At 46.5% G+C, this 10,382-nt stretch overlaps 1 protein-coding gene across 5 annotated transcripts in view; it reads right to left on the bottom strand.

Moving 5' to 3' along the window:
- Positions 1-1,028: 1,028 nt before the first annotated feature.
- The window catches only part of tkta (transketolase a), a 29,083-nt gene continuing 19,729 nt past the window's right edge, over positions 1,029-10,382 (bottom strand). For 3 of the 5 annotated variants that reach the window (XM_046313158.1, XM_046313157.1, XM_046313159.1), the window contains exons 9-15: positions 7,173-7,329; positions 5,773-5,808; positions 5,358-5,488; positions 5,101-5,184; positions 4,501-4,594; positions 3,842-3,964; positions 1,029-2,484 (exon numbers count right to left, since the gene is read on the bottom strand). In XM_046313158.1, the coding sequence (XP_046169114.1) occupies positions 2,297-2,484; positions 3,842-3,964; positions 4,501-4,594; positions 5,101-5,184; positions 5,358-5,488; positions 5,773-5,808; positions 7,173-7,329 (813 nt within the window). In that variant the 3' untranslated portion in view covers positions 1,029-2,296. The remainder of the gene's footprint in view (positions 2,485-3,841; positions 3,965-4,500; positions 4,595-5,100; positions 5,185-5,357; positions 5,489-5,772; positions 5,809-7,172; positions 7,330-10,382) is intronic. The other 2 variants (XM_046313162.1, XM_046313160.1) reach the window with 1 other exon arrangement.

Here is a 10,382-nt window from a genome sequence, read left to right as displayed (position 1 = left end):
GCGTTAGCCAAGGTCCAGAGTTTACAGCATGGATCCGGTGGAGTATTGGGCTCTAGTCATGTATGAGTGGGGTTCGGGTGAACAGCTGAGTAGGCCGGGAGGTGGACCTCAGGGATAGCTTAGGTACTGGTTGCAAGCTAGCTGTGAAGATCAGAAGTAGTGGTCCAGGGATTACGGCAGGAATCCGGCGTTGTGGAGAGACAGTTCGATACTGGTAGACTGGCGAGTATTATCCAGGCTAAAAACAGGGCTGGCTGTGCAGAAGGTAAAAGCTGCTAGTAGTGGCTAACAATGACTAAACATCTTGTAGCTACTTAGCTGGTTAGCTTCTGGAGGTTCTTGAATGTATTCTAAAATAAAAAATAATAGTGATTCCGTATCACACTTGGGTGACAGGTATAAAGGTATAATCAAATTAAATATCGAAAAGAGATTGAAAATAAATATGGGTCCAGTGAGTGGTTGGGCTGGCTGGGGACACGGCGATTGTCAACTGTAGAAGACTCAGTAGAATGGGCAATGGCTTTTACCATGCTACCTACAAGGTCACATTGCAGAGCTGCCATTAGACTAACAGATGTCTGATATTTTCAGACTAATACTGTCTGCTGATAGTATCTCAGCTTAAACATGGCGACCAATGGACCAACTCTGCTCGGTCATCTGTCGGAATCTTTCACAATCAAATCTGGATACTCACTGTGGGTGTTGGTTCTGATCAAATCGAAATTGTACAGAATCAAAAATGAAGAGAAACCTGCTGTATAATTCTAATCATATTCAAATGAACACTACAAATATATTAAAGTTTAACTTATTGTTTTATCTATTTAGAATTGATTTAGAATTAATTATCTCTATGGTCAATTATAATGATGTTATTCATTTTAGTCTTCCTTCATTTGATCATTATTCTAATAAAATGTTTTGCATAAGCAAATACTTACCTCAACGTGCCTTTTTCAATAGACACGCTACGATACATTTGCATGCACACAGTCAAAGAAACACCCGGAAAGTAGTAGTAGTGAACTCTCAAACTCAAATGCAGAGGGCTTTAATAGATGAAAGTATAAGGTACATACAAAAGTTCAAGTAACAAATGAGGTGTTTGTTTTAGCTTCACAGTTCAGATGTAACTGCATGCTCCCAACATCACCATGACCACAAGCACAGAGACCGTTTCTAAGCCAGGGCTGGGGTAAATTCCATTTCAATTGACATCCTGATATGACTGAATTGAATTGAAATGGAATTAACCCCAACCCTGCTCTAAGCCCTAGCTGGCCCTGTGTCCCTCTTCCTCACCTCCAGGTCCAACTGTTTGCTATAGTGGACATTAATTTGCTCATAGAAAAATTATTGGTATGTTCAAATGGCTCGTTTTAACATACTGTTGGTTTGCTCATGCAGGTAAAATGTGTTAATATGGAGTTAAATATGTGTCAAAAGCTTTTACGCACAACATTTTGGCAGTTATCTGACCCCATATGTGTTTATCTAGTCTACACCTGAGTTGTAGAGATAAAAGGATGTTTAAAACCAACATGTGTGCTAACACAAGCTGTCCAGTAACGTGTTTGGGTTGTGGTATAGAGAGACATATGGATCAAACTGTATGGATTTTTCACTTTCCTGATATTTGTAGCCCACATACATTTTCATTTGATCATCTTTTGTTTCTTTTTTTTCCTTCTTGGACTACGTTTTACAAACATGACATTTTCCCGAGATGGTTGTCATGGAGACGACACTTACATTTCACTACCAGCTGCCCCACCCTGTCTTTAGAGTTACATCATCAGAACAATATAAAAGTATTCAAACAGCTGCTGGTTGTGTTTTGGTTGAACATATCAACTGGGAAGAGTTTTAAAAACACATGAGCATCAAATAAAGGTGCCTACATTGAGTCACAACATGTATAGTCTTTATTGCATTGTATGGTTTGCAGAATGTCTACACCTGCCAGCCGAGTTTGACGACCTCTGACTTTAATTTCTGAAGTTGACTCCTTGACCCTGGGATTACCCATAATTACCAGGAAGTGGGAGTAGGGTTTTGTATGCATGTGTGTGAGAGAAAAAAAGTGAAAGGTGTAACTGTTACTTCAAAATGTACATACAGCACGAACTCACGTTACTTTAGTAAACACATAGGGGATGGGGCTTTCACAGTGGGGGGGGGGGGTTACCAGGTGTGGGTGGTGACATGGAACAATGTCTCTATTTTTCTCAGGGGTGGTAGAATGGGGGCTGGGCTGGGTGGGGCGTAGCTTATGCAGGAAGGGGTAGAGCTACTTGGCGTTGGCGGAGCCACTGAGCATCTTCCTGACGGCCTGGCAAATGGCTTCGCGGTCGATGCCGTAGATCTTGAGCAGCTCGCTGGGCTTGCCACTGCGCGGGACATGGGCCACCGCCAGACGCTGCAGGGTGAAGCCCTGCTCATTCACCACCGCTGAGCATACTGCCTCCCCCAGGCCACCTGAGGAACAGCAACATTAAATGAAATACATGAGAGTGAGAAGCATCTCTGCAAAAGGATTGGGGTCAATCCAATTTCATTAAGTCAATTTGAAATGACAGCAATCCTTCCCCCAGCTCTGATACACTCCCCAGGAGTAATTTAGAATGACATTGAGCTCAAACAGCTTTTCCCCCCCTCTAATAGTAAAGCTTTTTGATTCCAGATGATAAACTGATCCTAGATCTGTGCCTGGAGATGTCTAGCGGAGGTCACTCATTGGTCTTGAGATCGCCGTACACTCCCTCGCCATCTTTCCCCACCATATTCTCACCCTCTCATTCTTTCACTCTCTCTTTTCTCTCCTGCTATCCCGACACTTAGAAAAAAGGTGCTATCTTGAACCTAAATGGGTTCTTTGGTGGCCCCCATAGGAGAACACTTTGCATAACTATTTTTGGTTTCAGTTAGAGGTATAATCATTTTTGGTTCAATGTAGAACCCTCTGTGGGGAAAGGGTTCTACATGGAACTGAAAAGGGTTCTACCTGGTACCAAAATGGTTCTACATGGAACAAAAAAGGCTTCTCGTAGGGGGACAGCTGAATAACCCTTTTGGAACCATTTTTCCTAAGAGTGCAGTCTCTCCCCCCTTAAGGGGTAGAGAGGGGGTTGCTACTGCTACACATCTTTGATCTAGGTCACAGAATCCCCATCGGCACACGCTCCACTAAGGAAATCTGACAGCACTCTGCCTCCCTGGCCTTCACACACTCACACATGCATGCACACACAGACACACACACACACACACACACACACACACACACACACACACACACACACACACACACACACACACACACACACACACACACACACACACACACACACACACACACACACACACACACACACACACACACACACACACACACACACACACACACACACACACACACACACACACAGACAGTCTTCCTCCTCAGCAAACAACATGCACCAGAACAGAATATGTCTTGCCCACGCCCACTATGACAGCGCAAAACCCGCTATGCCTCTCAAGCTAATGAGAACATGCCACCGCATCACCTCTGAGCCAATGAGAGGATACCGTCTGTATATAAATAAACAATGCAGAAAAATGACAGGTTGCCAGGTTGCAATATATACGGCTAAATGAAATACAATTATTCTTGAGTGCCAGATTCTGGTGTAGCAGAAAGGCTCCTGACCAAGCATACCTCTGGCAACGGGTTTGAGCCCCATCTTTATAATTTTCCTGTCTAACCCCTCTGTGTCTATCTCCTTCTCTAACTTCCTGGTGTTCTAGCAAAAAATAGTACGTACGGTCGGAACTCTGGTCGCGAAAAGCATACCTTCATAGTAGTGGTCCTCCACGGTGAGGATCCGGCCCCTGGTCTGGCGCGTGTGCTCAATGATGGTCTTGGAGTCCAGGGGTTTGATGGTGAATGGGTCGATCACCCTGATGAAGATCCTCTCTGGGAAAACAACAAGGTGGGAAACATAGTGTTTATCAACAGTAGTGTATAGGATTGGAAACTCCAAAGGTTTTCCAGAAATCCTGGTTAGAATATTCCTGGAATCAGAAGGGAAAATCTAGAATACTCCATCCAGGATTTATGGAAAACCTGGGAATTTTGGGAAAGTTGCCGTAATTGTGAAACCCCAAGTAGTGTGTTTCAGTGGAGAAACGAGAACAAGATTCAAGCAACTATACAGAGAATGGCATTAAAACCTTCAAACAACGAGGTTTAGATATAGAGAGGGATATAACTTTATAAACAGGATAAGCTTGAACATATAATTGAGAAAGGTCAACACTTATAGGATATAGAAGTTGTGCGCCAAAACTAATGAATGGATTGGATTCAATAGCAAATTCATTAACGCATGTAGCCGATATTAGAGCATGCAGAAAAGAGCGAATGGCCACAGCCAGGAATCATCAAATCCCTATACAGTTCAGTTCTGGGTTCCAAGTATTTCTTCAAATCTGGCTGTAGTTGTACTGTACCTTTCTTGAGCATCTCAGCTGCAGCCAAGGCCTCATGTAGGGTGATCCCTGCTCCGATCACGGTCACCTTGTCCTCCGCGCTCTGGTACACCACCTGAGATGGACAGGGATGAGTTAACAAAAAGCACCTCATAAAGCTAGACTATTGAATGAGATATTCATTGTTTATATTCCACTCAAAGACAACCCTCTCTATGTTAATTTGAAGCCATTCAACCACTTGTACGGCATCCATAATAGGAACTCTTTCGTTTGTCAGACGGCAGTGTAGCCTAGTGGTTAGAGCGTTGGACTAGTAACCGGAAGGTTGCGAGTTCAAACCCCTGAGCTGACAAGGTACAAATCTGTCGTTCTGCCCCTGAACAGGCAGTTAACCCACTGTTCCCAGGCCGTCATTGAAAATAAGAATGTGTTCTAAACTGACTTGCCTGGTTAAATAAAGGTAAAAAAATATATAAAAAAATACTTACTCAGTGAGGGAGTTCCTAATATGGATGTTGTAGAACTGATTAAACTAATCAGCTCATGTCTGGAAGTAGGTGGAAATTTATGTGGTTTATCCAAGCCTGTGTGGTTAATATAATATAGAAAAGAGTTCACCTTAGCCTGTCCAACATGGAAGTCCTCGTTGCTGCTGTAGATGATCGGGTTCTCGGGGTGGCTGGTTCTGATGTAGCAAACACCCTTAGAAAAGAGAATGGAATACTATGGTCATACATTTGAGGGTTTGAACACAAAGCATACCCTCTGGTGTTGGGGCAGGGGCATAGGGAGATGCGTCAATGTTGGAGGGCCAATAACATTTGGTGTGAGGGGACAAGAACTAATAGCATTTTGGTGGGAGGGATTATGAGTACCTTTGTGCTGGCGGCCAGCTCCACTGCCTTCTCAATAGACACACCATCGCTGGGGTAGAAGATGGTTGCCATGGGGATGGCTCTAAACATGGCCAAGTCCTCTAGACCCATCTGAGACGGACCGTCCTCTCCTGGAACACTCAACTAGATTCATTTCCTTCCAAAATGTTGTAACGTAGAAAGAAAATACTATGTGTTGCTCTTTATTGAGATTTCCTGGTGCAAATCACATCCAGCCAAGACTCCAGGCAGGCTCAAGCAAAAGATTTCAAATATGATTTCAACCCAATATAAAGCTAAAGGCTAGGTGGACTGACATGCAGGTGTATAAGACAGGCAGACAGACAAGAATGCGGACAATAGGACAGACAGACAGTAGGACAGACGGACGTAGAGAGAGTGGCATGCAGTGTACCTGAGGGACTAACAGAGGAGAGGGGCATCAGGTCCCCTGGTGAAGGTGACAGCATCCAGGACAGACGGGGTCAGGGGTCAGGGGGGGGAGAGGGAGGTTAGGGGACCTCAGGGGGTGAAGGAGGTGAGGAGGAAAACACAGAAGTGGGGAAAAAGAAAGAGAGGAACTTGGATCAACCGCACGAGATGGACAGTCACGTTGGGAATTCAGTACCATTTGAGGGTGCTTTGACGTGAGGAGCCAATAGAAAGAGTGAAGAGAGTGAGAAAGGGGGGTAGAGTCACTGGAGAAAGAGTGGGGTTGTGAGACTAATGTTCCCTCAATTTTTTGGTGGCACAGAGCAAATTTACAGTTTTAGACAGTAGACATTAGGCTATTGTGGCTATTTCAGTATAATGTAAGCCTACCAACAAAACCAATGGGGCAAATCCTATTACATTTTCACATGGAAATAGCTTTTGATTTCTGTGATATAGCCTATGTGTGGTGTTCAATGCAGGCCTACATTGCATGAGACGTTTAAAAACATTTTTACATTATGAAGGGCTTGACATTCATGATTTTTTACTTGGTCTGTAACACCATGGGCCAAATAGGGGACTGTAGTAAATGGCATTTTATTGTGTTGTATGATACAAGAAACCACTTTCCAAAATAAAATGTATTATTATTACTATACAGAGAATTAGACAATGAATGTAGGCTATCCCTCTGCATATTGACTTATTTGCATATTCAAGCCTGTCTCAAAATACAACATTGCTCCTTTTTATTAAGACATAAGATTTTTACCTGACTAACAATATAATTCTCCTTTGCGCCCCTGCTCTCCCTACAACAAAATCACAGACCAAATCTTGCAAAGTTGGATTTGTTTTGGTTTGTTGCATTGAAAAGGGACTGATATAATGTTGATTCAATCACAGAAAAAACATTGATCTATAAAGTGAAAACTAACGGGGTGAACTCAGTGAAGTTAAATCTCTTGCGTCTCTGCGCAACCTGGCATTTCTGGCAGTCCTGGAGGAGGTGCATGACCACGCCTACAGGCAGTTAAAAGTGAACATTCGTTGAGATGACAGAGATAGAAGAGGAAGTGAGACATCCCACTTGCTGCTTTTTTACAGGTTCAATGAAAGTCAATTAACTAAGTAAACCAGACCCAGCTGCTATTGTTGTTTATGTGAGACACACCCAGTTAAGCAGACAGGAACATAATAGATTTTTTCAATGGTAAACGGCTTGAGTGAACTATCTTAATTTATCCACCATCTTTGGTGACAGGTTGCAGATTGCAGTGTATGGGGGTGATGGTGGGTGGTTGTGGGAGTGGCGTGGAGTGGAGTGAGGATTTGGGAGTGTGCCCGGGGTTTGTTTGGGGGAGGGTCAGACAGACTCACCAATGGACAGGCCACAGTGGGAGCCACACAAGTTGATGTTGCTCTCTGAGATGGCAGCCATGCGGAGCTGGTCGTAGGCCCGGGTGAAGAAGGAGGCCAGGGTGCTGGCGTACACAACGTTTCTCTCACGGGCAGCGCAGCCAGTGGCAACACTCACCTAGAGGGAAAAGGAGAAGAGAGGAGTTACATCACACTATAACAGTGGCGGCTGGTAACTTTAGGGAGATTAATTACTGAGAATAATGGATGGACATTATTTTAATGAAGCTGATGGTAGAACAATATTTCATCTTCCAAGTAACTCTCAATACATTTACAAGGGGTAAAAATGGCAACCTATTCCTTATATGAGATATTCTTCAAAGTAGCCACCCTTTGCCTTGATGACAGCTTTGCACTGTAACTAGCCCTTTCAAGCTTAACATCCTTATCATTTATCGCCCTCCAGGTTCCCTCGGAGAGTTTATCAATGAGCTTGATGCCTTGATAAGCTCCTTTCCTGAGGACGGCTCACCTCTCACAGTTCTGGGCGACTTTAACCTCCCCACGTCTACCTTTGACTCTTTCCTCTCTGCCTCCTTCTTTCCACTCCTCTCCTCTTTTGACCTCACCCTCTCACCTTCCCCCCCTACTCACAAGGCAGGCAATACGCTCGACCTCATCTTTACTAGATGCTGTTCTTCCACTAACCTCATTGCAACTCCCCTCCAAGTCTCCGACCACTGCCTTGTATCCTTTTCCCTCTCGCTCTCATCCAACACCTCCCACACTGCCCCTACTCGGATGGTATCGCGCCGTCCCAACCTTCGCTCTCTCTCCCCCGCTACTCTCTCCTCTTCCATCCTATCATCTCTTCCCTCCGCTCAAACCTTCTCCCACCTATCTCCTGATTCTGCCTCCTCAACCCTCCTCTCCTCCCTCTCTGCATCCCTTGACTCTCTATGTCCCCTATCCTCCAGGCCGGCTCAGTCCTCCCCTCCCGCTCCGTGGCTCGATGACTCATTGCGAGCTCACAGAACAGGGCTCCGGGCAGCCGAGCGGAAATGGAGGAAAACTCGCCTCCCTGCGGACCTGGCATCCTTTCACTCCCTCCTCTCTACATTTTCCTCCTCTGTCTCTGCTGCTAAAGCCACTTTCTACCACGCTAAATTCCAAGCATCTGCCTCTAACCCTAGGAAGCTCTTTGCCACCTTCTCCTCCCTCCTGAATCCTCCGCCCCCCCTCCTCCCTCTCTGCAGATGACTTCGTCAACCATTTTGAAAAGAAGGTCGACGACATCCGATCCTCGTTTGCTAAGTCAAACGACACCGCTGGTTCTGCTCACACTGCCCTACCCTGTGCTCTGACCTCTTTCTCCCCTCTCTCTCCAGATGAAATCTCGCGTCTTGTGACGGCCGGCCGCCCAACAACCTGCCCGCTTGACCCTATCCCCTCCTCTCTTCTCCAGACCATTTCCGGAGACCTTCTCCCTTACCTCACCTCGCTCATCAACTCATCCCTGACCGCTGGCTACGTCCCTTCCGTCTTCAAGAGAGCGAGAGTTGCACCCCTTCTGAAAAAACCTACACTCGATCCCTCCGATGTCAACAATTACAGACCAGTATCCCTTCTTTCTTTTCTCTCCAAAACTCTTGAACGTGCCGTCCTTGGCCAGCTCTCCCGCTATCTCTCTCTGAATGACCTTCTTGATCCAAATCAGTCAGGTTTCAAGACTAGTCATTCAACTGAGACTGCTCTCCTCTGTATCACGGAGGCGCTCCGCACTGCTAAAGCTAACTCTCTCTCCTCTGCTCTCATCCTTCTAGATCTATCGGCTGCCTTCGATAGTGTGAACCATCAGATCCTCCTCTCCACCCTCTCCGAGTTGGGCATCTCCGGCGCGGCCCACGCTTGGATTGCGTCCTACCTGACAGGTCGCTCCTACCAGGTGGCGTGGCGAGAATCTGTCTCCTCACCACGCGCTCTCACCACTGGTGTCCCCCAGGGCTCTGTTCTTGGCCCTCTCCTATTCTCGCTATACACCAAGTCACTTGGCTCTGTCATAACCTCACATGGTCTCTCTTATCATTGCTATGCAGACGACACACAATTAATCTTCTCATTTCCCCCTTCTGATGACCAGGTGGCGAATCGCATCTCTGCATGTCTGGCAGACATATCAGTGTGGATGACGGATCACCACCTCAAGCTGAACCTCGGCAAGACGGAGCTGCTCTTCCTCCCGGGGAAGGACTGCCCGTTCCATGATCTCGCCATCACGGTTGACAACTCCATTGTGTCCTCCTCCCAGAGCGCCAAGAACCTTGGCGTGATCCTGGACAACACCCTGTCGTTCTCAACCAACATCAAGGCGGTGGCCCGTTCCTGTAGGTTCATGCTCTACAACATCCGCAGAGTACGACCCTGCCTCACACAGGAAGCGGCGCAGGTCCTAATCCAGGCACTTGTCATCTCCCGTCTGGATTACTGCAACTCGCTGTTGGCTGGGCTCCCTGCCTGTGCCATTAAACCCCTTCAACTCATCCAGAACGCCGCAGCCCGTCTGGTGTTCAACCTTCCCAAGTTCTCTCACGTCACCCCGCTCCTCCGTTCTCTCCACTGGCTTCCAGTTGAAGCTCGCATCCGCTACAAGACCATGGTGCTTGCCTACGGAGCTGTGAGGGGAACGGCACCTCAGTACCTCCAGGCTCTGATCAGGCCCTACACCCAAACAAGGGCACTGCGTTCATCCACCTCTGGCCTGCTCGCCTCCCTACCACTGAGGAAGTACAGCTCCCGCTCAGCCCAGTCAAAACTGTTCGCTGCCCTGGCCCCCAATGGTGGAACAAACTCCCTCACGACGCCAGGACAGCGGAGTCAATCACCACCTTCCGGAGACACCTGAAACCCCACCTCTTTAAGGAATACCTAGGATAGGATAAGTAATCCCTCTCACCCCACCCCCCCTAAGTTTTAGATGCACTATTGTTAAGTGACTGTCCCACTGGATGTCATAAGGTGAATGCGCCAATTTGTAAGTCGCTCTGGATAAGAGCGTCTGCTAAATGACTTAAATGTAATGTAATGTAATGTAAATGTAACGTCTGCTTCCAACTCACACTCTCAAACACGTAGAACCCCTGAACGCAGCTCAGTTTCCAGCTCACACTCTCAAACACATAGATCCCCTGAACGCAGATCACTCTCCAGATCCCAATCACCTGAATTCTG

The sequence above is a fragment of the Oncorhynchus gorbuscha genome, linkage group LG18 (assembly GCF_021184085.1).
Source record: "Oncorhynchus gorbuscha isolate QuinsamMale2020 ecotype Even-year linkage group LG18, OgorEven_v1.0, whole genome shotgun sequence".
NCBI lineage: Eukaryota > Metazoa > Chordata > Actinopteri > Salmoniformes > Salmonidae > Oncorhynchus > Oncorhynchus gorbuscha.
The sequence above is the reverse complement of the archived record's forward strand: the minus strand, read 5'-3'. Positions and strand labels throughout refer to the sequence as shown.